The sequence below is a fragment of the Notamacropus eugenii genome, chromosome 6 (assembly GCF_028372415.1).
Source record: "Notamacropus eugenii isolate mMacEug1 chromosome 6, mMacEug1.pri_v2, whole genome shotgun sequence".
NCBI lineage: Eukaryota > Metazoa > Chordata > Mammalia > Diprotodontia > Macropodidae > Notamacropus > Notamacropus eugenii.
This window is the reverse complement of record NC_092877.1, coordinates 52,608,175-52,634,604: the sequence shown is the minus strand read 5'-3', so window position 1 is coordinate 52,634,604 and position 26,430 is coordinate 52,608,175. Positions and strand designations below refer to the sequence as shown.

Below are 26,430 nucleotides of genomic sequence, written 5' to 3'. Positions count from 1 at the left end.
TTAAAAGACAAATACCAGTAGTTTATTAAACTCAACAAAGTGCTGTAAAATTGTCACTGATGTCTTTTGTTTTTATGTCACAGTGATTTCTATATAGATTGTTCCCCTTCCCATACTGAACCTCCCACCTCCCTTGTAATAAGGCTCCCAGGCTCCCGCCCAGAGAGCATTGCCTTAAACGTGGCAGGTTCTGGAAAGAAACAGTCCCAGAGTTCACCAGTTGGGCAGCCTTTTTTGACTTGTTATTGAGTCTTGAGGGAAGAGGAAACCAGAACATCTTCCATCTCGCACACCACGTGGAAAGAAAAGTGGCAGGCAGGATCGAGCCTGATTTCTGGTTGCTTGTTCTCCTGTTTATCTTCTTCTGAGAGTCTAATGTGCTTCTGTTGCAAAACGGTGATAATGGGGACTGAAAGGAACCTTTCTACCAGCTTCCTGCAAAAGGAGAGGAAAAGAAAGGGGAAGATCCAGATCTGTACTGTGGCCAGTGTGTACCTCTTAACTGTGTCCCCTTATACTTTTTGAGTACCCATGTGTCTGATTTTTTAAAAAAATGGTCAGGGAGTGACATACTCAGCGTAATAAATGCTGATAAGCACAGAGATTTGGAAAGAGGTCTTGACCCTCTTAAGAAAATGAGAGACATTATCCCTCTTTCAGCACAAGTTGAGGCACTGGAAAGGGGTGATACACATCCAATCTGGATTTCACACAAGTTAGACAGATGTAAGAAAGTCATAGAAACTTGTGATGAAAAGTGCTATCCACATCTAGAGAAAGAACTATGGAATCTCAATGCAGATCAAAGTACACTAGTTTCACTTTTTTTTCCTTTCTCATTGTTTTCTCCTTTTGTTCTCATTCTTCTTTCATGACATGACTATTTGCTGCATTGGGGAGGGGGGAAAGAAGAAAGAGAAGAATTTGGAACTCAAAATCTTACAAAAATGAATGTTGAAAATTATTTTTACATGTAATTGGAAAAAAATATTAAGTGTAAAAGAAGTTGTAGAAAAATGTTACCAATGCAGATTAAACTTAAGGGTGTGCCATCTTATTTTATTTCTGGAAAGCCGGCTGTTAAACATTTATCAACACATGGTAGCAACTATTTCAAGAGAAAAATAATTGAGTAAATAAAAGATTGTTTGATCACATATGGAACATTCTATTTTCCTAGTCCCCCATCTTTCTGCCAAGAGGCAGGATGTATATTTCATTATCTTTTCTCCAGGATCATTCATTTTTTTCCAGTTGTTCTAAATTTGCTTTCCACTTAGTGATATATTCTTTCTCATTGTTATAATCATCAGGTGAAGGTACTAGTTCCACTTTTCTCTGTATCAGTTCATGTAAATTTTCTCCTGTTTCTCTGAATTCCTCCTACTTGTCATTTCTTTTGCTACAACAGCAATATTCATATCCTACAACTTTATTCAGCCATTCTCCAAAGGATGCACACCTACTCTGTTTCCAGTTCTTTGCTCCCACAAAAGAGTGTTGTGCAAAGCATTTTCTTTACAGATACAAAATAAGACTGTTAGTGAGAGATTAGGACATACTCAAGCTCACACAGCCAAATAATGGCAGCAGAGATTAGATTAGAAATTAGGAGACTTGGGTTGGAGAACCAGCTCTGCCACTAACTAGCTGTTTGACTTTGGGCAAACCAGTCATTCCCCTTTCTAGGCTTTAGTTTCCCCTACTATAAAAAAAGAGTATTGGATGAGTGCCTTCATTTTAGATTTAAAGAAAATGAAACTCAAAGGGGGAAAAGGGCTTAATTTAGATCACACCCTAGCCAATGTTAGAGATGGGACTAGAGTTCAGGTCTCCTGGCTCCCAATCTAGGGCTATTCAAGCAATGATATTTGGCATTCAGCCACTTCCTAAGGCTCGGCACAATCCTTAAACTTGCTGAATCGTCAAAGAAAGACTCAGAGTCACTAGTCTCTACTTCCCAAGTCAGGAAACTGATCAAACATTCTAGAAAGATTTCAAACAAGATCTTTTAGATAAAAAATATTTTCATGTCACACTCTATACAACTTATCTGCTCTCAGAACTCTTAAAGCACCCTGGTTACATTGCTTCTATGAAAATAAAAAAGCTTTTGCACAAATAAAAGCAAAGTACACAGAATAAGAAGGAAAGAATCATCCCAAAGGGACAACAGATGTTTGTGATAAGTATCTGACAAAAGTCTGACGTCAAAAATCTATAAGAAGTTTTAATATTTCTGTTCACAATATGTTTTTCCTGTTCTTATTGTATATTTAAGTTTAAAATAAATTAATTAAAATAATTTTTAAAAATCGACATAGAATTAACACAAAGTCAAGAGCCAGATTCTCTCTCAATCACTGAATAAGTTGATTAAAAGGACATGACTAAACACTTCTTGAAAAAAGGACAAATTATCAAGAATTATATCAACTATTAAATAAAGATCAATAATGAATGTTTGAAAGTGTTCAAACTGTAATAATCAGAGAAATGCAACAATCAGTTCTAAGATACTTCCTCATAATTCATCCATTAGGCAAAGATATTAAAGAATAAGAAAATTCAGAAGTAGTAAGACTACGGAAATATGGGCATGTTTTGACACTCTTGCTGAAGTAATAAAATGGTTTAGCATTTTGAGAAAGCAATGTGGAATTATTCCATAAGAGCTGAGGAGGAATTCCTGGATCAAGCAGAAGAGCTTCTGGACAAAGTCAAGGATTTGAGTCAAGCTAGAAGTGGAAGGAAGTAAAATGAAGGTACAGCTTCCTTGACAAGGAGGAACAAACCCTGACCTTGCCTAGTACTGTGAGTCATGCAAACTGTGCAGGTACAGGGGGAAAAAAGCTAACCCTCAACTGACCCTGACTTCTTTCCCTAGTCAGGGTAATACAGTAAGCCTGGAGTCACTGAGGGAAGCCAGGATCTTTTCCCACCAAAGTTGTTGTTTCTATGTTTAGTAACCCCAAGTTCTTTCAATTTGTGTGTGTGGGAGAGGGGAAACATGTAGAGAACATTGTAAGTCTGAAAGATCATTTATGTTGCTTAGGAAGTCAGAGGTCCATTAGAGAGGTAAGAAGATTTATTTGGATGTTTTATAAGCTCTGGTGAAAATGTTTTCTATTTTCTGTAGGGTTAAATCAAATTGATCCTATGCTCAATGTTCTGTTTTCTTACTTGTTTGCTTGGGAGATGAAGGACCCTAGAAATATAGGTAGAAGGGATATTGGAGACCAGCTAGGATACTCATCCAGTTTATAGATGAGGAAACTGAGGACCAGAAGGGATACTTTTCTTTGCTTTTTCTTGTAAATTGTATTTTATTTTTCTAATTACATGTGAAAATAGTTTCACCATGGGGGAGGAGCCAAGATGGCAGAGTAGAAAGACACACATATGCTAGCTCCGAACCCACAGCCCATAAAATATCTGTAAAGAAGAACTCCCAAGAAATTCTGGAGCAGCAGAAGCCACAGAACAACGGAGTGGAGGAGATTTCTGTTCCAGAGAGCCCTAAAAACCTGACGCAAAAGGTCTGTAGCGCATGGGACCCAGAGCAGAGCCCAGCCCTGCCTTGGCCGCGCAGCACCGAGAGGAGCAGATCCCAGCAGGTTTCAGGGACAGAATCTCCAGTGGCTACGTAGGTCCCTCCACCCACAGGTGACAAAGGTTGGTGAGAGAGTCTTTTTGGGTGGCCGACAAGGGAGTGGGGTATCCCCATGGCTTGGGCCCCCTCAGGAGGCGGCAGCAGAGGCAGCAGTGGACAAGGGCTCCCAAAGCAGGCAGGAGTTTGGATCCATTGTTGAAGGTCTCTGCATAAACCCCCTGAGGGAACTGAGTCCCATGTGGCAGCTCTGCCCCCACCTGAGCACCTGAACTTAATCTCACACTGAATAGCAGCCCTGCCCCCACTGAAAGCCCTGAGGCTGGAAAGCAGCATTTGAATCTCAGACCCCAAGTGCTGGCTGGGTGGATCTGGAGGCATGGTGGGTGTGAAGAGAATACTCAGAAGTCAAGTCACTGGCTGGGAAAATGCCCAGAAAAGGGAAAAAAAATAAGACTATAGAAGGTTACTTTCTTGGTGAACAGGTATTTCCTCCCTTCCTTTCTGATGAGGAAGAACAATGCTTACCATCAGGGAAAGACATAGAAATCAAGGCTTCTGTATCCCAGCCCACCCAATGGGCTCAGGCCATGGAAGAGCTCAAAAAGGATTTTGAAAATCAAGTTAGAGAGGTGGAGGAAAAGCTGGGAAAAGAAATGAGAGACATGCAGTCAAAGCATGAACAGCAGGTCAGCACCCGGCTAAAGGAGACCCAAAAAAATCCTGAAGAAAACAACACCTTGAAAAATAGGCTTACTCAATTGGCAAAAGAGGTTCCAAAAGCCATTGAGGAGAAGAATGCTTTCAAAAGCAGAATTAGCCAAATGGAAAAGGAGGTTCAAAAGCTCACTGAAGAAAATAGTTCTTTCAAAATTAGAATGGAACAGATGGAGGCTAATGACTTTATGAGAAACCAAGAAATCACAAAACAAAACCAAAAGAATGAAAAAATGGAAGATGATGTGAAATATCTCACTGGAAAAACAACTGACCTGGAGAATAAATCCAGAAGAGACAATTTAAAAATTATGGGACTACCTGAAAGCCATGATCAAAAAAAGAGCCTAGACATCATCTTTCATGAAATTATCAAGGAAAACTGCCCTGAGATTCTAGAACCAGAGGGCAAAATAAGTATTCAAGGAATCCATCGATCACCACCTGAAAGAGATCCAAAAAGAGAAACTCCTAGGAACATTGTGGACAAATTCCAGAGTTCCCTGGTCAAGGAGAAAATACTGCAAGCAGATAGAAAGAAACAATTCAAGTATTGTGGAAATACAATCAGGATAACACAAGATCTAGCAGCCTCTACATTAAGGGATCGAAGGGCATGGAATAGGATATTCCAGAAGTCAAAGGAACTAGGACTAAAACCAAGAATCACCTACCCAGCAAAACTGAGTATAATACTTCAGGGGAAAAAATGGTCTTTCAATGAAACAGAGGACTTTCAAGCATTCTTGATGAAAAGACCAGAGCTGAAAAGAAAATTTGACTTTCAAACACAAGAATGAAGAGAAGCATGAAAAGGTAAACAGCAAAGAGAAGTCATAAGGGACTTTACTAAAGTTGAACTGTTTACTTTCCTACATGGAAAGACAATATTTGTAACTCTTGAAACTTTTCAGTATCTGGGTACTGGGTGGGATTACACACACACACACACACACACACACACACACACGCACACACACAGCACAGAATGAATTGAATAGAATGGGATCATATCTTAAAAAAATGAAATTAAGTGGTGAGAGAGATATATTGGGAGGAGAAAGGGAGAAATGGAATGGGGCAAATTATCTCTCATAAAAGAGGCAAGCAAAAGACTTTTTAGTGGAGGGAAAAAGAGAGGAGGTGAGAAAAAAACATGAAGATTACTCTCATCACATTCGACTAAAGGAAGGAATAGAATGCACACTCATTTTGGTATGAAAACCCATCTTACAATACTGGAAAGTGGGGGAGAAGGGGATGAGCAGGGTGGGGGGGATGATGGAGGGGAGGGCAATGGGAGGAGGGAGCAACTTGAAGTCAACAATCTTGGGGAAGGACAGGGTCAAAAGAGAGAATAGAAGCAATGGGGGGCAGGATAGGATGGAGAGAAATATAGTTAGTCTTACACAGTACGACTATCATGGAAGTCATTTGCAAAACTACACAGATATGGCCTATATTGAATTGCTTGCCTTCCAAAGAGAATGGGTGGGGAGGGAAGGATGAAGAGAAATTGGAACTCAAAGTTTTAGGAACAACTGTCAAGTACTGTTCTTGCTACTAGGAAATAAGAAATACAGGTAAAGGGGTATAGAAAGTCATCTGGCCCAAAAGAGAAGATGGGGACAAGGGAAGGGAGGGATGATAGAAGAGAGGGCAGATTGGTGATAGGGGCAATCAGAATGCTTGGTGTTTTGGGGTGGGGGAGGGGACAAATGGGGAAAAAATTTGGAACCCAAAATTTTGTGAAAATGAATGCTAAAAGTTAAACAAATAAATTTATAAAAAAAAAAAGAAAGAAAGAAAGTACTTGAATGTGAGCTATTATTAATAGATAAGGAAGGACTTTGAAGATTCAGAATGTGGTACTGATGTGGAGTCTGTGGTAGAGGGGAAGTTGTTCAGAAAAACAAAATGTTCGAAGAAAAAGGAACTTTTTACTTTTTAGGGACTTTGGGAAGAGGAAGAGGCAAGAGGCTGGGGAGGGGAGGTACCCATTGAGTGATTCCTCCATTCTGCTCAGGCAGATCTGATCAGCCTAGAGGCCGATGAGCTACCCGAGTCTTCTTACCTTTCGCAGGTCTTCGGTGATCAGCTGGATAAATGTATTGAGAGAAGAGACTTTCCAGAGTCAAACAAGGGTTAGGCTTTATTCAGGGTCTTAGTTATGTATCCACATGAAGGGTGAAATTCTTCCTCAGGAGAGAGGAATCCTCCTCCTCCCAAGGGGCAAGGATCATACAGCAAGAGGATGGGAGCAGAAGAGGGGAGGGACCCTCTTCCGTCTAAGGGCCCCGAAGCAAGAAGGAGGGGAGGGACCCCCAAAGGGGACCCCAAAGCCAGAAGAGAACCTTCAGGCTTTCCTGTCCCTACTTAAGCTCTCCCGCCACATAGTTTGCACGTGAATACCGTGCGTGCTCTCAGCCCCTAGCTAATTAACAACAGGTGTGATCAGACCACCGGACCAATCTCAAGGGTGGGATGCTCTCCCCAGCAACTTTCCCACTGAGGAGGGGTGGAAATGCACGAGATAGCCCGTGTTTCACACCTCAATCCCCAGCTGTTCCCTGGGGGGCCTCGTGAGAACTCTGAGGTTTAGAGGTCCTCACTTTTACCTGCCCAAGACTGTCCACATGAAAACTGAGCTTACACCCCAACACAGATCTGTCTACTCTCTCTGCTCCCTCCTCCCACAGACCCTGCCCACTGTCTTCCAAAACTGTTGTCATGGTGTTCTCTCATTCTGACCCATCCCAACTGCAAGTGTCTCAAACCTGGCTGAGTTCTACTTGAAGCCACATGAGGGAAGTAGAAAGAACACTGACCTTGGAGTCAAAAGATGTGGGTTTGAATTTGACTCTGCTAGTACCAAGCTGTGTGACCTTAAGCAAAGTCAATGACCCTCTTTGCATCTCAATTTTTTCCTCTGTCCAGTGGAGATGCTAATATTGCTACTACCTATCTAATGGAGCTCAGAGTTGGAAAGAACCCTTCAGTCGAACCAAAATACTCAACAAGTAGTCATCAGCCTTTGTCCAAAGTCTTCCATTGAAGGGGAAGCCACTAGCTCTTGAGGAAGCCCATTCATTCTTCCTCATCCCTTCTCACTTGAGCTATTTCAAGAGCCTCCTGACTGCTCTCTGTTCCTCAAGTCTCCCCTCTCCAATCCACCCTCCATTCAGTTGCCAATGGGGTGTTTCTCAAGCACACATCTGAGTGTCACTCTTCTGTTCAAGATGCTCCAGTGGGTCCCTTTGCCTCTAGGATAAAACTAACTCCAGTTTGACCCTCAAAGACCTCGACTATCTGGCTTATCTTCATGCACTCTACTCTCCAGGGAAACTAGACTACTCTCTATACCTATATAGGGCATTCTATCTCCTATCTCACTTTTTTGCACAGGCTGTGCCTCATTCCTGGAATGCACTCCTTCCTCACCTCCAGCTCATGTAATCCCTGACTTCCTTAAAAGTATCACCTTCTGTGTTAAAATAGGGCTCTGCTTTGGGGTGAAGGGTGCACTGTCCCAAGCTTCAGGGATTTTCAGCTGTTTTCAGAGATACTTCTAGGAACCTGTAAGTTTTCAGCTCTTCCAAAGTGGTATGATCAAAAGAGAGGTGTTTATTCCTCTCCTGACCTGTGCTCTGGTCTATGGGTGAGCACAAACACTCTTTTCTGCCCTGGAACTATGAAGAGGGCTCCCTCTCTACTTCAGTCACAAGTTCCACCACACCAGCACCCCTTCTCACCCCAGGACTGTGACTCAGATCAGAGTATGATCAAAGCAGCAGAATCCTACCTCAGTGCTAGCAAAAAGACCCCTGAAATCTCCTTCTGACCAGTTGTTCAACCCCCTTACTGTCTGTGAACTGAAAGCGCCAGAAGCAGCCACTGCTGCTGCTGCTGATTCAAGGGCTGCTCCTGGTTTGCTGGAGCTGAGGCTGTTCTGGTGTGAACTAAACTGGACTACACTCCACTCTCACTCAGTTGCAAAAGACCTTTCCTGATGACCTAAGTTGTCTTTGGAGTCTATCGGCCAAAAGGTCCGGAAACCACCACTGCTGCCAGTGATTCAGTCCCCTGAGGATTGCTGTGGGTTTGCTGTGGCCTGGTCTGCACTGCCTCTGCTGGACTTTGGTCCTCTCTCACCCTGGGGTAACAGAACTTTCCTACCGACCTTCCAAGTTGTCTTGGGCTGGAAATTTGTTTCATTCTATCTTTTTGTGGGTTTTGCTGCTCTAGAATTTGTTTAGAGTCATTTTCAAAGGTATTTGGAGGGGCTTGGGGGACAGCTCAGGCAAGTCCTTGACTTTACTCTGTCATCTTGGCTCCACCAAAAAGTATCACCATCTATTTTGATACCCCACCCCCGGCTGCTAAGAACTTGTTCCCTGGAAATGACTTTGTTTGTACTTTGAATAAATTTGGTACTTAATTTTCTTTGCATGTATTGTCTTCCCAAAGAGGATATATGACCTTAAGAACAGGGATTATTTCATTCTTGGTCTTGGCAGCCCCCGAGTCTTCATCCAGTACCCAGCAGATAATTCATGCTTAGTAAGTGCTGGTTGACCAAATGTTGAATGATCTCAGCAACTAAACTATAAGTTACTTTAAGACATGAGTCACAAGATCTCCTCCATCCCCCATAGTGGCTTGCACAGGACTAGGAATGGGGTGAAGGGTTGGGGACCAGAAGGAAGGGCTGCTTCTTGAAAGTAAACCACTGATCAGATAGGGATGATTTGTCCTAGAACCGGTTTAAAAGCATCAAGCTCAAATCCCTTCGTAAGAGACTCTGCTAGGCAGTCAAACATATAAATCAATTCATCAACCAATTTGTCAAGCCCTTACTGTGTTCTGGACACTGGGCTTATGAAGAAAAACCAAGGATAGTTCCTGCCATCTAGGTATTTAATGCCTGCATTAAGTAGCAAAGATACAAACTCAAATAACCATGAAGCAGCTATCACATGATCAGTATACTAGAGAAAAGTAACAGAATGGATGCAGCTATATGATACAGCTGATAGAGTGCCAGGCTTGGAATCAGGAAGATTCATCATCATGAGTTCAAATCCAGCCCCAGACATTTACTAGCTTTGTGACCTGGGCAAGTCACTTCACCCTATTTGCCTCACTTCCCCATCTGTAAAATCAGCTGGAGCAGAAAATGACAAATCACTCCAGCATCTTTGACAAGAAAACCCCAAATGGGATTATGGGGAGTCAGACATGACTGGAAAACAACTGCAGAAAAACAACGGAACAGAATGTTATGCGACGTTTGAGTGAGATGGATACCTCAATGTGGGGAAACAAAGCAGGTTTTCCCAAAGGAGGTGAGAATGAGCAACCTTCATTTGCCTCATGTTATATTTCCTGGGTCCTGCTTCTTCACCTGCATCATGTATGAATTTGGTGCTAATAGAATTTCTTGTAGGTATCACCTATGGGGAGCCAATCTGATTTGTTCCCCTATTTTTTTCCATGAGAAAGGAAATCTCTGGGGAGATTCTACTAGTCTTTGTGGGACTGTGGGCTACAGGAGTGAGGTGGGAATTCACCTAGGATCAGGTAGGTACTATGGAGGATTACCAGTGACAAGAATGGGCCCAAGGTACAGGTAGCCAGACCATAACTGGAAAGTGTATTCTTGAGCTGCCATCTTTACCACTGAGAAGAGTGGCAGAGTAGGAAGTTGGCCTTAGAGTCAAGATCTGCCTTCAGGTCTTGACTGTGACCCATCCTGGCTGTGTGACCCTAGAAAAGCCACTTAATTTCTCTGTTCTCTCAAGAAGCTCTCTAATACTACAAGTTGCAAGGAAGGAGAAAAGGTTAACCTGCCTTGTTAGGGGAGTTTCCTCATCTAATACCACACTATCCACTAATAAAATCAGACATCTAGGACTTATCTTCTTCTTCCCCCAGTTAAAAGAGGGGAAATGGGGAGAGGAATTAGTAGCTGACACCTCAGAGGATCACTAGAGGCTTTTTGGAAGAGGTGATATTTGAGTTGAGTCTTGAAGGATGGATAAGTTTCAACAGGTAGAAATGGGATGTTAATGGTCTTTCTGGACATAGAGAGGGGCAGTTAGGTGGCGCCATGGATAGAGCACCAGGCCTGAAGTAAGGAAGACTCATTTTCCTGAATTCACATCCAGCCTCAGACACTAACTAACTGTGTGACCCTGGGCAAGCACTTAACCCCGTTTGCCTCAGTTTCCTCATCTGTATAATGAGCTGGAGAAAGAAATGGCAGATCACTCTAGCATCTTTGCTAAGAAAACCCAAATGGGGTCACAAAGAATCAGACACAACTGAAACAAATGGACATAAAGAATGATGGGAATTAAAGTATAGACTCTGGAAAGCATAGAATACATTTTCAGATAGTAAATAGTCCTTCTTTAGCTCCAATCTCTCCTTCATATAGCTGCTAGAACCATCTTTCTTATTATACATGCCATTACTTCGCTCAAAATCTTTGCTTTGTTGGCCCTATATCTATTCACTCCCTAAAAAAGTTTGAGTTTCTTTGCTTGGCATTCAAGGCCCTCCATAATTGGCCTTTGCTTTTACAAAAGGCCCTTACTTTTCTAGCCTTTTCTCATACTAGTCCCTGCCATGCAGAATTAGAGTTGGAAGGGGCTTTGGAAGCTATCCAGCCAAACTGTACCTAAATCAGTATCTTCACTGAAACAACTGACCTCTGCTGAAAGACTTCCAGTCTTTGAGGAACTCCTGAAGTAAAGTATTTTACATCAGGACATAGCTGTTAGGAATTTTCCCATCCCTCTAGCTGAAATCTGTACTCTTCGCCTTCAGGTCATTGCGCCTCATTTGATCCTCCGGGTCAGAACACTCTGCTACATGACTAGTACTTGGAGGCAGCTCTTAGCTCTCCGATAAGTCTTTTCTTCTCCTGAGTTCCTTCAACTGATGCTCAGATGTTTGTTGTTAATAACTATTTGTTCCCTTGAAGCTAAATCACTTCCAGGTGGGAGAATCTGGGAATTTGGGGATATTTCCATTTGTGGGCTTGGAAGACATTGAAATGGGAAAAGGGGTGGAGTATATTTGTGCAGAGCAGTAACACATGGGATTTAACAAAAGATGAGAACATACTTCAAAAAGAAACAAAATCCCACTGCTCTTTTCTTGACTCCATTGGAGATTCTCATGCCTCCCCTTCCCCCACTATACACACACTCTGGACTTTCCTGCTCACCATTAAAATGTTGGGAGAAACCTTGGAGATCATCTGGTCCAAGGCCTTCATTTTGCAGATGAGGAACAGAGGCCCCAAGACAGGAAATGACTTTCTTGGAATCACCCGGCTAGTTTATAGCAGGATAGAGACCAGACCTCCTGACGCTTATCCCAGAGCAGTTTCCACAACTCCAGCTGTTCTTTGGGCCTCCAGAGGTGCTGTGTACACAGAGTGTGGAGGCGGTGGGAAACTACCTTGCATCTATTCCTGGAACCTGTTTGGGGGCCAGCCCTTAGATCTCAGGACCTCTGAGCCTCTGGAGAAGAGTAAACCAGACTCATGAGCAAGGGCAGCATGGGGCAGCTTCCTGAGCACTCACTCCCTTCTCAGGTTTTCAATGACCATGTATACCTGCATATCTTGCTGTATGTCACACATCCCCCCTCCCAGTTAAATGTAAACTCCTTGATAGCATGGACCGTTTCCTTTGTATCTTTCTATGTCTACTGTCCAGCCCAGTGCTTCATATACAGTTGGTGTCTAATAAATATTTAATTGAATTGAATATGGCATGGTCTCTAGGCCTCTCACCAGGACTCTCCTCTGTACCAGCTCAGATCTATCAGTATCTTTCCTAAAATGTTGTACTCCAAATTGGAATTATACTCTGTGGTCTAGGAGAACTGATCTACTCTGAGCCCCTCAAAGAGGCAGTGTGCTCTCGAACTTCATTCATAACTTCAATTCCTGTTTCCGAGACCTAGAACCAAACAATCAATAAACAAATGGTTATCAATCATCTACTATGTGCCTTAAGTGCTGTCCTAGGTGCTGGGGATACAATTACAAAAAATGAAACAAATCCTACTTTGCAAAGACTGTGTTTTAATGGGGGAGACAAGTACATATAAAAATATAGAGAGCATAAATACAAAGTTTAAAAAATACATCTATGCATGGAGTAGTTAAATACAAGGTTGGGAGAGGACTAACTATTGTGGAGATCAGGAAAGTCCTTATGCAGAATTCTTTCTTAAAAGAAGAAACAAGTCTATGAGGGGGAGATAAGGAAGGAGAACATTCTAGGCACGGAGATGACTGTATAAAGGCAGAGATGGAGTGTTATATGTGAGGACAGCCACAGGCAGGAATCCCCTCCTGTTGAATTTGTACACAAACTTTAAAGTCTTTAAAGGATCCCAGGGATCATCTAACCCTGTGTGACCCTGAGCAGGTAGTTTAATGTGTCAAAGCTTTATTTTACAGATGTAGAAACTGAAGTCTATTTAGGTCATACAAGTGATCTTCTAATAGAACTCAACAGAACTCAAATCCTTCTAATTCTAGACTTCTTTCCATTTCATAACTCTGTTGAATGAATGAGGAGTGAGTGAGTGAGTGAATGAAAAGAGTGGTATAGGAGAAAGCTGGAAAGAGAGAGTCAAATCTGTGAAGGAATACTAGAAAGGTTACATTTGTGAAAGGCTGAAGAAAGAGGTCCCTGCTGACTCCAATCTGTTTATACGCCTTTCGTGGCTAATTTGTATGGTTTAGCATAGAACTGAACTGAATATCTGAAGCCAGTTTCAGACTAGAGCTTATGAACTTAAATCTAGATTGTTCTGGCCCATCCTTTCCAATGGATAGTAGCTGCGATGCATTATTAACCTTGCTTCTCACTAACTGCTATAGGAAATAAAAGAGGTAAGGACATATTCCCTATTTTCAAGAGGCTTACTATAAGGGATGTCAATCAATTAATATTTAGAGAGTACCTACTCCATGCTTAGCACTGTAATAGGTACTGGGGGGTGAGAGTGGGGTGGAGAGAGGAGAAGAAAGGAAAGACAAGACACAGTCTCTGTCTCCAAGGAGTTTCAATAATACTAGAACACATAAGTAAAGTAAAAGAGATGAAGGCAAGTACTCTAGGAAAGTAGGAGGAAGGTAAGAACTCTTTCAGTTGGGAGGAGGGAAGTCGAGTCAGATGAGGTGGAGGTGGGGACAGTAGCAGGCATATTGGAAATGCTGGAGGAATGCTGGACTAAATCATGGTATATGAATGTAATAAATTATTATCACCTGCAAGAAATGATAACTATGAAAAATTCAGAGAAACATGGGAAGACATTCACTGAGGCAGAACGAAATACATAGAACCACGGGAACAAAAGGTTACATGAGGACCACAGTAACATAAAAGAAATCAGCTATGGGGGACTTCAGAACTATGATCAATACAAAGGAATGATGATGAAGCATTCCTCCTGACTCTTCACAGAAGGGTGGTAGACCAAAGGTGCAGAATGGGGGATATATTTTTAGACTTGGTGAATGTGTTGATTTTTTTTTCATTCGGTCATTTCATTATGACTCTTCATGACCCCATTTGGGGTTTTTTTGGGCAAAGATACTGGAGTGGTTTACCATTTCCTTCTCCAGCTCATTTTACAGATGGGGAAAGATGAGGCAAACAGGGTAAAGTAACTTGCCCAGGGTCACACAGATAGCAAATGTCTGAAGCTGGATTTAAACTCAGGTCTTCCTGACTCCAGGCCCTGCTCTTTATCCACTGTGCCACCGAGGTGCCCCACTTGATTGGTTTTACCTGATTTATGTTTATTTCTTAAAAGCAAAGGTTCTTTTTCCTTTCTTTTCTTTAATTTTTCTCAGTTGGTGGGAGAGATCAGTGGATTATAACACTGAAAGAGCATCAATAAAACTTAAAAAAAAAGAATTCTGTCCCAGGAGTCAAAAGACCTAGATTGAAGTTCTGACTCTCACCTAGATTTGTGCCTGTGAGCAAGTTGTTCCATCTCTCTGAGCTTCAATTTTCTCATCTAAAAAAAGGGTATAATGATTCTATCTCCTACCTGGGGTAGTTGTGAGTAAAAAGTTTTGTAAACTCTAAAATGCCAGAGAAAAAGAGAATGTTGTGGTTGAAGATGTGGGAAAAGGAGCAGAAAACAACATCAAGGATTTGAGCCTGGGATCTTGGAGATCCTTAGGGCTATAGATAGTAAAGGGAGGGGAGAGGTTTGATCAGGGTAGGTTGGGAAAGATGCTTGAAAAGGTGCCTGTTTATGGGAGATGACTCAGGGTTTTAGAGGGTTAAAGGTCAGAAGTAGAGATTGACATTTGGGTATCAGCTATAATCATGTGATAGCATATGATAATATGAGTGCATTGGAAAAAATGTCTTGGGCGATAACACCGGTTAATGGGCAGAGGCCAATTGGGGGTGGGGTAGCAAGAGCAAAGAAAATTCCAGAAGAATATGAGGGTGAAGCTTCAAAGCCAAGAACAGAGAAAGTTTCAGAAAAAAAAGGTGGTTAAGGACTGCCTATAGAGGGTAAAGAGATGGACTTGGGATCTGAACATGCCAGATTTAGATCCCAGTCTGATTCTGACACTAAACAGGTGTATGGTTGCGGGCAATTCACTTCTCTGAACTTCAGTTTCTTTACCTGTAAAATGGGGGTGATACCTCCTTCATATGGCTGTGGTGACTCTCCAAAGGAGGGTATGAAAATAAGGATCTTTCCAAACTTTAAAGTACTATAAATAGTTTTCCATTATTTTAAAATGATTGATGTCTTTTTGTATGCCAATAAGTCACTAAATTTTTATTTAAATTTATTTAAATTTTTATTAAGCTCCTCCTATGTGCCAGTCTGAGATTACTTGTGGTTCTGAGATCTACGACACAGTGGATAGAGTGCCAGGCATGGAGTCAGGAAGATTCATCTTTCTGAGTCCAAATCTGGCCTCTGGCATTGACTAGCTGTGTGATCCTGAGCAATTCACTTAACTCTGTTTGCCTCAGTTTCCTCATCTGTCAAATGAGCTGAGAAGGAAATGGAAATGCACTCCAGTACTTTTGCCAAGAAAACCCCAAATGGGGTCATGAAGAGTCAAAATGCTTAGCACTGGAATAATACAGGAAGAAGATCACAGTTCCCCTATCCTCAGGGAGCCGCAGTGTAATGGGGAGACACATGCAAGAAACTGTGCGCAAACAAGCTATATACATGATAGATTACAATAATTACAACAGAGGGAGGGCACTGGATGGGGGAAGAGGTTAAGAAAAACTTCTTGTAAAAGATGAGACTTTTAATTGGGATTTAAATGAAGCCAGGGAAGTCAAGAGGCAGAGATGAGGAGGGAGAAAGTTCCAGACATGAGGGACAGACAGTGAAAATGCTGGAGCTGAGAGATGGAGAGTTTTGTTTGAAAAATGGCTAGGAGGTCAGTGTCACTACATGAGAGAATATATGGGGGGGGGGGGGAGTAAAGGGTGAGAAGATTAGAAAGTGGGGAGGAGACTAAGTTACGAAAGTCCTAAAAGTCAAACTGAGGATTTTATATTTGATCCTAGGAAGCTACTGGAGGTAATTGAATAGGAGGGTGATGTAGTCAGACCTGCATTGTAAGCTCAGTTTGACCTTGCATAGCAACAAGCACCCTGATACATCCAGAATGGCCTGCTAGCACAGATTCTTAGATCTGTTTTTCTAAAAGGAAAACAACTTTTGAGGGGTCAACAATCTACTTTAATTACATTCACCAACAGAGAAAATACAAGCAGAGAAATGAAGACCAACAGACAGGGCTTCTAACTGTCTGACCATAAGCAATATATACATCACAGATCAACACATAGATCCATTACATACATACACCAATATCTGGACTTTCAAAACCAGGGGTTGGGGGGCGGGGAGGATTCCTTAACAGCTACCCAGAGTCTCATCTGGCACAAGAACATTTCAAAAGGGTAAGCCCCAAAGCAAAACCTCACTTCAGAATATATATGTATACTTTTCAGAGTTGGAGGGCATGACCCTGGTGACCCAGTGCCTCATTAACAATTAACAAAAAGTGTGGGCCTTCTTACAAAACAAGTCTCCCCTCATCAAGCTTCCCTTAATGGGCTCCACCAGAGGTCTATTAATAGGTGGAGAAGATCTTTAACTCTCATTACTATACCTTGACCACTGAGTGGAGGATAGAGTGGGGAGAGACCTGCAGCAGGCAGACCTACAGTCAGGCTATTGTAATAGTCAAGGTGTGGCGTAATGACACCAGGGTGGTGGAAGCATCAGAGGAGAAGAGGGGACATATTTGAGACATGTTACAAAGGTAAAACTGACAAGACTTGTCAACAAATTGGATATGGAGGTTGAAAAAAAAGGGAGGGGCCTGGGACGACACCCAAGTCAAAAGCCTAGATGACTGAGAGAATGCCAGTACCCTCAACAGTCATTGAGAAGGATGAAAGAAGGTAGGGTTTGGGAGAAAAGATAATGAGTTCAGTTTTATACATGTCAAGTTCAAGATGTCTACAAGACATCCAGTTCTAGATGTCCAATAGTCAATTGGAGATAGGGGCTTGGAGGTCAAGACAGCAGTTAGGACTGGTTAGGGAGAGTTGAGAATACTCAACATAGAGATGGTAATTGAATTTCTGGGAGCTGATGAAATTAGCAAGAGACGTAGTATAAAAGGAGAACCAAGAGGGTCCAGGACCCAGCCCTGGGGTCACCCTAGGTTAACGGAAGTCACCTGGATGAAGATCCAACAAATGATTTACACTGTAGATCTTTGGTTCTTACATAATCCACATTTTCCAATGTATTCTTTGTAATAAATAATAAGAGGGGAAAAAATTCAGCAAAACTAACCAACACACTGAAAACATCTGACACCTTACAAAGTGCTCCATACCCAGAGTCCTCCACCTCTGCAAAAGGATTGAGGGGAGTTGCCTTCTTATCGATCTTCTTTGAGGCCAAGTTTGGTCATTATCATTTCACAGCACTAAATTCTGACTCTTCTGTTGTTTCCGTTTACATGACTGTCATTCTATGTGTTGTTTCTCTGATTTTATTTATTTCACTTTACTTCAATACCTCTCATTCTTAACTGTGTTCTTCTTATTCCTAGTTTCTAGTAGTGCAGTAATATTACATTATATTCTAATACAAATGTCTGTTACTAAACCCTTTAGTTTTATTCTCCTCTCTTTTTCTTTCTTTCCCACTTCTCTCCCTCCCTGCTCCTCTCCCTATCTTTCTGTCTGCTTAACTGGGTATCCCTATGGCTTCACATAGTGCTTAGCAAAAAGTAGTGCTTAATAAATGCTTGTTGCCTGACTGAGGATAGATAATTTTCATTCACCTCTTCCTTTCCAAAGGAAATGAGACCCCACTATGGTTAGCATCTCCTTCTGAGATCCCACTATGGTTAGCATCTCCTTCTGAGACTCCACCATGGTTAGCATCTCCTTCTGAGTCTTCCTAGAGTTTGGAAAGAACCCATACAATCTTCTCCATCTTTGAGGGAGAGGTTTTGAGAAAATACCCAAGAGATAAAGCAAATGCTAATCCTTCCATCACCAGTTCACAAAACCTTCTCCTCTCATCTATATGAGACAGTTAGGAAAAAAACTCAGCATCTCTTCCTATGTTTTAGAATTTTAAAATTCCATACAACCCAACATTTCCTGTGGTCGAGAAGAGTCCCCTATCTTACCATAGCTGTGATCTTTGTGGGAAAGCTTAGGGGACTGAATGGGGGGAAGTCGGCAGGGAAAGCTGGCAGAAACAGGGTTAGAGGCCACCTCACAGAAGGATGATTCAGCGGACAGGCCCTAGTATCCTGGGGGAAAGCCCTCCAGGGTTGTCTATAAGTGCTCCCACGCATGGGAAATTTTCCAGGGGAAGGTTCCCTGGGCTGAAGCATATGAAGGTCCCAAAGCCCTGTAACTCAACATGTACTAAGGGAAAAAGACAGCACGGGGCTGAGTGCCATGATGGAATTTAAAATAGGAAGTAGGGCAAAGGGGGATCTAAAAGGAGCTCAAATAAACCTTTAAGACAGCCAGTCAGTATGGACTGGGTACTTCCTATCCTCTGTTGCCTAGTCATACTGGTATAGCTGGTTTTTCTTTCTTTTTTTTTAATGCTTTTATTGATCTTTGTCTTTGCATCACCTTTGCATCACTAATGTCTTCCTATGCTTCTTGGGGTTCTTCATATTTATCATTTTTAGAATGTTTTAATGTCCCATTACATTCATGAGCCACAACATGTTTAATCTTTCCCCAGTAGATGGATATCACCTCTGCTTCTAGTCTTTTTTTGGGCTCCTCCCCCTCCCATACTATTCCTATGAATATTTTGGTATACATCATGCCAGTCTATTTCATCATTTTTTCTTTGAATTCTTTAGGGTATATGCTTAGCACTGAGATCTTTGGGTCAAAGAGTATGAACATCATTGCCACTTTTTCAGCATGATCCCAAATTGCTCTCCAGAACAGGGGCACCAACTCACAGCTTCTATATGGTACCATCAGTTTGCCCGTATTTCCACAGGCCTTTCAACATTGGCTGTTTCCATTGAAACATCTGTTTCACTAGGCTCTCCTGTAGAGATAATAGAAGTAGTCCCTGTATCTTTTAGAATGGGGTGGGAAGAGAAGGGAAGTATTTGGGAATAGTCATTTAGTTTTACAATTGCAACTGTCATTCTTTGAGGTTTTTCTATGAAGGGCAAGTGTGTGTGTGCGCATGTGTTTGATCTATGAGACTCTATAAGACAAAATATGGAGAAGACAGAAAACTTTTCTGGTAAGAATCACTAAATTCACACTGATTATATTCAGTGTCAGGAACTGGACAAAACAAAACTGTCATTTTTTTGATCATTAGAAGATATTTCTGTGAAGACATTGTGAGGAATTGATGATTTATAGTACATTCTGGAGAGATTTACCTATGATGTCTGCTTAGAGGAGAAAGCAAGATGACTAAATTCCTGATTGAATTTAACTCTTATCTTGAGGAGAAATGTGAAGATTCTTGAGATATAAGTTGATAACATGAGTGAACTGAATAGTGGCATTGGGTTTTCGTAAATAAACTTCATGTGTCATTAAAGGTTAGAGGTGGGTCTGGCTGTGATCTTTCAAACAGCTAAAGTATTGTAAATAATTGTGACTTTGCTTTTATTACTGATTTAATTTGTTTAAAAATTATATGCTCAGGAATGTTAATATTTAATCAAAGAACATTAAAGGATTTAATATAGAGATGAGTAATTACTGTTGGAAAAGGAGGTTTCTCCAGTCTGTTGAATAACATTTAATGAAAATATTGTTCTATGGAATGGCTCTCTGTTAGGTAGGAAGGATAAAGATATTGAGAAGAATTCTGGTGATGTGGAGGGAAAAAAGGATATCAGCAAACATTTATTTTTAAAATAGCTAAGTTTAAAAACTCTAGCTAAGAGACTGTAATTTTATTATTGAATAAGAAAATATACAGATAATTCTGGATTATTCTAGAGCTCAAACTAAGATTAAGAGAGTGAGAAAAGTCAAATAGCAGACTGAGGGGCGAACCCTGAATGAGGTTGGTCAATTTGAGGCAGAAAAGAGTAACAGTTGCAAGCGTAATACCAAATGGCCAGCCCCAGCTGCTACCTCTCCACCTGCCATTTCATTTGGCTCTTAAAGACAAACGTCAGTTATCCGAAGCCTTGGTGAGGAATCCTAGTAGAACAGGTGTTGCACCACCTTTTTTCATCTTTACTGGATATATGGCTACACTTCAGAGTTGTGTTGATTTGTGTTTTTCTTATTAGTGTTATCAGTCTTTATTAGTATTCAGGACAAATCTTTCATACTGTAGTATTCAGTTCTTTGGAGAATTGTTTATTCATATCTTTTAGCCACTTACACATTAGGGAATGACTCGTAAGTTTTATTTGCGCTAATTCACTATATATCTTAGGTATCAGAGATATCTGATGCAAATTTTTTTCCTAATTTAATTTTTCTGGTCTTATCATCATTGCATTGATTTTATGTCAAAGCCTTTCAATTTTATGTAATCAAAATTGCCTTTTGGGATGACCCTTATCCTTTGATTAAGAATATTTCCCCTGGGAAAATACCTGATCTTTCTCTTCTAATTTTTTTTACAGTGTAATCTTTTAATTTCAGATCCCTATCCATTTTGACAACTGGTTATTTTTCACATAAGGATAAACCCAACACTTATTTGCAGAACAGCTTCTAGGTACATAGCCCTGTACGACCGAATGAAGTAATACATTAAGATACAATCCTGCTTTCTAGGAGCTTATAGGTATCTATCTACTTGGGGGAGATAAGACACACCTGCAAAACTGAAACAAAGAGAGGAGTAGAGATAAGGTTATTTTTTAATGATTTTAAATGGACATTGGTCTGGGAACTAGGACACGAGGACTGTCCCTGACTTAGCTTTGTAACCTTATTTGGGTATTCCCCTGTAAAACGAGGAGGGTAGACCTAGAGAATCCCTAAGGTCCCATCTAGTCTATGATTTCCTGGCTTTTTCATGGGAATTGCCACAAGGGGCACTCTCACAAATTCAAAACAAAGAACAACAACAACACAAAAACTCCCCAAACTGATGCAAGACTATAGAAGGCTCTGAGACCTGTGGAGGAAGGAAATGTGGAAAGCGGAAAGGAAGTCTCTCTTCTGAACTCTGGTAGTTTTCTCTTCTATCATTCATTTGCCTACTAGCATATACATAGATTTGACTTTCTTGAATATTCATTGAATAAAGGCACTTAGATCTTGAAGGAACTGCAGAGTATTGGAAGGAATCTCAAGCCATCTAATCTAACCATTACTTGAATAAGGGTCCCTTCTCTAAGAGTTTTAATTAATAATCTCTAGTGAAAGGAGGCACTCTTCCTCTGGAAGCAACCTATTCCACTTTTTCATTACAGTAATTACATTACTGTAAATTACTGTTAGGAAGTTTGTCCTCCCATCCAGCCTAAATTGACTTCTTTTCAACTTTCACTCATGGCTCCAAGTTTCACCCTCTAGAGCCAGGCTGTACAAGGCTAATCACTCTTCTTTTTATATGTATTTTTTAATTATGAATTTGAACACCCCATCCCTCCAGGGCGTTTCTATGTGCACACAGAGTGGAACACAAAAAGAGGATTCATGACTTTTTATTTCCCAACTTCTTCATTTTTACTGGCTGTCCTCTGGACCTGGAATACTCTCCATCTTCTCTGGCTGCTTCCAAGTCTTAGCTAAATTCTTACCTTCTATAAGAAGCCTTTCCCCATCCTCCTTAATGCTACTTAAACTATTCTGTTGAGTATCTCTAATTTATCTCCTATACTGTCCTTTTTTTTTGGTACACAGTTACTTGCATGTTGTCTCATTGTCTCATTAGATTGTCTCAAAAGCTCTCATGAGCTTTTGGAGGGCAAGGACTATCTTTTGCATCTTTGTATCTGCAGTACTTTCCACAGTGTTGTTGTTCAGTCATGTGTTGTTGTTTAATCATTTTCAGCCATGTGCAATTCCTTGTGACCCCATTTGGGTGTTGGGTTTTTTTTTTTTTACAAAGATTGTTTATAAGTAGAGTGGTTTGCCATTTTCTTCTCCAGCTCATTTTACAGATGAGGCAACTGAGGCAAACAGGGCTAACTGACTTGCCCACAGTCACACAGCTAGTAAGTTTCTGAGGTCAGATTTGAACTTGGGGCCTTGGCCCTGACTCCAGGCTTGGCACTCTATCTACTGTGCCACCTAGCAGCCCTGCCTGTAATTTAGGAGGTGCTTAATAAACACTTGACTTCAAACCCTGAGTGAAGCATAGTCTCTCTTCAAAACAATATGTCTTCAGATACATGAAGACAGTAATCATGTCTTCTCTGAATCTCTTCACTTCTAGGTAAAACATTCCCAGTTTCAGTGGATCCTATGATGGTATGGGTTTGAAGCTTGTCACCATCCTGTCTGTTTACTTCTGGAGCTTTCTGGATGATGAATTTCCTTCCTCAAATGTGACCCCCTAGGACTGAGTGGAATATTCTAGATGTGGTCTAATCAGGGCAGAAGTCTAGCATGATCATTACTTCTTTGCCCAATCTTCTCCTTTTACAGATGAGGGAACTAAGACCCAGAAATGGAAAGATTCTTGACTAAGGTCAAAAGTGACTTGTCCAAGGTGGTCCTAGAACTCAGGTCCTCTGATCCGAAGTCAGGTCCTGATCCAAATCCAGTACTACTGTTTTTACTTTATAGAATCATAGATCTTTTATTTTTTAGTTAAATTTTTTCTCAGAGATCCATTTTCTCTCTCTCCCACATTCCATTCCCTTTCCCCACCAGCATGAAAAGCAAAATTCCCTGTTGCAAACATGTATAGTCAAGCAAAACATATTCCCCCCTTGGCCATGTCCATCTGCATTCTGAGTCCATCACCTCATGGAATCCTAGACCTTTTTAGAGAGGGTAAGTTACCTGGAACTGAAAACCAGGTATTACCCTGGCTCATACCACTCCTAACAGATCCTGTCTTTCAAAGTGATAAGAAATCCTTTGGTTTGGTGAAAAGAGCACTTTGGATTTGTAGTCAAACGATCTGGGTCTGAATTTACTTACTTACTGGTTGTGTGACTTTGGGCAGGTCACTTCCCCTACTTTGAGTTTCTGTTTCTTCTACAATGGCCTAGCTGATCTCCAAGGGCCTTCCAGTTGCAAATGTTAGGAGGCAGAGTTGGGAGACCTAGGGAAGCGCTGGGCCCCAGCCCTCAGAGGTTCCTGGACTGGTGGAAGCAGAGACTCAGACTCGGGGCAAGCGCAGCTACCCGGGACAGCTGCCCCGGCCGCGCTCTCCCTCCATCCAGTGCCTGCGCAGGACCAGACTGCACCGGCCTAAGCAAGCACCCTACTGCCCTGGTCCCTGCCCCGGAAAAACGGCCTAGGGTAGGCCAGAATCGGGTGCAGGAGGAAAAGTCCCCGGGAATGCTCGGGGAGAGCCCCAGCAGGAAATTCCCGTTGGCGTGTGCTCTCCCCGCCCCGCGCGGCCTGGGCCCTCCCCAGCCTCCACCCCTCGGGCTTGCCTAGGTCTAGCCCCGACTTCCTAGACGCCGCTTAAAAGCATCTTGAGGTCCAGAGCCCCCGCCCCTCCTCTGAGCCCCCCTGGAGCTCCCGTCGCTGGCCACAGCTCCAGGGCAGCGGGGCTCCCATCTCACCCCAAACCCACCTTTTCAGCTCCCCCCTTCTGCCGGGAGCCCCCCGAAGGCCTTTAGCCCCGGGAGCGCCCTTTGGAACCTCCAGCGGACGCTGCCCCAGCTCCCAGCCCGGACCCCGAGACCGCAGCCCCTCCTTGGGCTCCGCGGCTCCTGGTCTCGGAGCCCCTTCGCCTTCCGCCGAGCCTGAGCCGGGCTCCCTGCAAGATCTCTCACCGCCGAGCCTCCTGGGGAGCCCGAGCCGGGCCTCCTGCACAGACTGCCGTCCCACAGCCCCTCCCTGGCCTCTTGCAAGGACCCTCATCCCGGAGCGTCCGCTTGGCCTGCTGCCGGGATTGCGGACCCACAGCTGAGCCCGAGCCCGGCCTCCTGCAGGGACTGTCAGCCCGGAGCCGCCTCTTGACTTCCAGTGGACTCCGGGGCCGGGGCCTCTCCTGGGCTCCTAGCTCAGGCCGGCTCCCCGCCGCCATGTCATCCGTAAGCACAGAAGATTCCGGGGCCAGCGCGAAGGACTCCCGGCCCGGGCCCAGCGGCGGGGCGGGGCCCCCGGCCGAGAAACCGGAGGAGGCGGTGGAGCGGCTGCAGCGCGAGAACCGGAGGCTCCGGGAGCAGGCTCCGCGTGCAGCCGCGCTCTGCGGCCTCTACCACGAGGCGGTGCAGCAGCTGAGCTTCCTGCGGGGCCAGCTGGCCTCCCGAGACGCCCTGGTGGCACGCCTACGGGCTAGTCTGGCCGCTTACGAGAGCTCCGGGCCCGCCCTGGGGCCCGGGCCCGCGCCGTCCCTTGTGGACGGGCTGGTGGAGCAGGTGGCCCACCTCAAGGAGCAGCTCCGCGAGCAGGAGACCAGCGCTCGCGCCCGGGAGGAAGGACTGGGGCAGGTAAGGAGGCTCCCTCCCCTAACTTCCCCTCCCCCACCCCTCTGGTCCCCACCCTCCCCGTCCCAAACTCTGTCCGCCTTTCCCCGGGCGGCTGAGCGCCTTGACTCACTTGATGCGGAACAGTTAGAGCTGCCCATTGATTGACAAGGTGGGCTGCCTCCTAATGCGGTGAGCTCTCCATCACTGGAGGTGTTCAAGAAGACGCTGATATACTTGTTAAGAACGCCGGGGAAGGGATTCCTGCTCACACAGGGTTGGACTGGATGCCCTTTGACATTCTGTGGTTCTGTAGGACCAGTCCAAACGGTCCTAAAGTGGAAGAAACCACTGAAGTTGGGTAGGTGGAGAGCTCCCCACTGGTAGAGGTGTTCTGCTTTAGGGGACTTTGTGGAGGGGATTCCTGTTTAGGTTTTCGCTGGACGGTCTTTGCTGCCTTCAAGAGCTAGACGGGCAGAGGTGCAAGGAACCCTGTAGGTAGGTCATGTAGTTCAACACCGGCATTTTATAGGGGAGGAAACTGAAGCCCGATCAATCAACAAGCATTTATTCGACATGGACTTTGTGCCAGGCACTGAGCTAAGGCCAGAGAAGCTCATTGATGTCATCTGTTAATAAGTTTAGCGGCAGATTCCCAGACCACTTGGCACGCTTTGCTATCAGCGGGTGCCCCTGTTGCCCCGTAGGTGGCCTACTAACTGTGTGACCTGGACAAGTCACTTAACTTCTTGGTGCCTTAGTTTCCTCATTTGTAACATGAGTAGGTTAGACTTGTTGACCTTTAAGTATCTTCCAACAACAAATCTACATTCCTATGACTAGGTGTTTTCCTCTCCTCTTTTCCAGAAAAAAAAAATCCTGATTGCATTGAAACAGTAAAAGCTTATTAACACTGGAATTTGGAGTGTATATCAGTAGTAGAAAGATCTTGACACACCTTTTACGTTTCAGCCCTTTACTGGTGGAAGCCTCTCCTCTAGTAAATTCAGTTCCTAACCTGTGTTGCTGTGTTGCCTGTGTGCTTGTCTTGGGTTTCCCCATCTGTTAAGTGACAGGGTAGGACCAGACTAGATAAGCTCCAAGGTTTCTCCCTGCTCTAAAAGGGACTTTAGGCCCATGAATGTTTTAGCTGGGAGGCACCCTGGAGATTTATCTAGTCTGGTTCAACCCCCTCTTTTATAGCATGGGGAAACCCAGAAGAGGCACCTAGGTACATAGAGCTGACTCAGTTGTGTCCACTGAAGATGCAGATTCTAGGATGCTATGCTGCCTGTTGGATGGTTATCCTCTACCTTCACTTTTCCCCAGAATACAAGGAAGCATAATGAGATTTACAGACCCTTGATGCATATTCCATCGTTCATTCGTTTTCTAGGAAACTTTGAAATCCCCTGTAGGCTGAAGTGGGAAGTTAATGTGCTTAATATTAAGGACTGACTTTGACCACCATGCTCCTTTTAGAGCCTCAAATTGCCCTGGGGGCAGGTCTTTTCCGTAGTTTTATGCCCCTTCCCCTTTACTCTCAACCAAAAGAAAATTTGAGTTACTGAGGGAAATTTGACTTAAGCCTGAATAACATAAAGAAGGACCCAAATTTGTCACCCAAAGTTTTAAAAAGATGAACTTTTCAAAACAAGGGTCCTGAACTGGAATGTTAAAGACCAGGGTTATTATTTTTATTAAAGCTTTCTTGATGCTTTAAAAAATCGCTCACTTCCCAATATTCCCTACTCCCATAAAATCTATTTCTGCAACATGGTAGTCTAGTTGAGCAAACCACACTGACCATGTCTCAGAGCGTGTGGCTCATTCTGCACCTGTAGTTCACCACCTCACTACCAACAGAAGGGAGATAGGTTTTTAAGCATTGGGTCTCTGGAGTAAAAATTGACCATTCCCCAGGACTCTAGTCTGGACTATGCCTCTAATAACTGTATGACCTTGGCCAAGT

At 43.1% G+C, this 26,430-nt stretch overlaps 1 protein-coding gene and 1 long non-coding RNA gene across 2 annotated transcripts in view; one reads left to right on the top strand and one right to left on the bottom strand.

Annotated features, from left to right (window-relative positions):
* Nucleotides 1-25,028, bottom strand: LOC140511068 (uncharacterized). Its single transcript, XR_011969427.1, has 2 exons — nt 24,592-25,028; nt 1-435 (listed from the first exon to the last, which is right to left on the bottom strand). It is a non-coding gene; the product is annotated as an uncharacterized lncRNA (long non-coding RNA).
* Nucleotides 22,649-26,430, top strand: part of TNIP2 (TNFAIP3 interacting protein 2) — a 31,430-nt gene continuing 27,648 nt past the window's right edge. Inside the window, exon 1 of the mRNA XM_072620049.1 lies at nt 22,649-24,482. Coding sequence (XP_072476150.1) covers nt 24,075-24,482 — 408 coding nt within the window. The 5' untranslated portion in view covers nt 22,649-24,074. The remainder of the gene's footprint in view (nt 24,483-26,430) is intronic.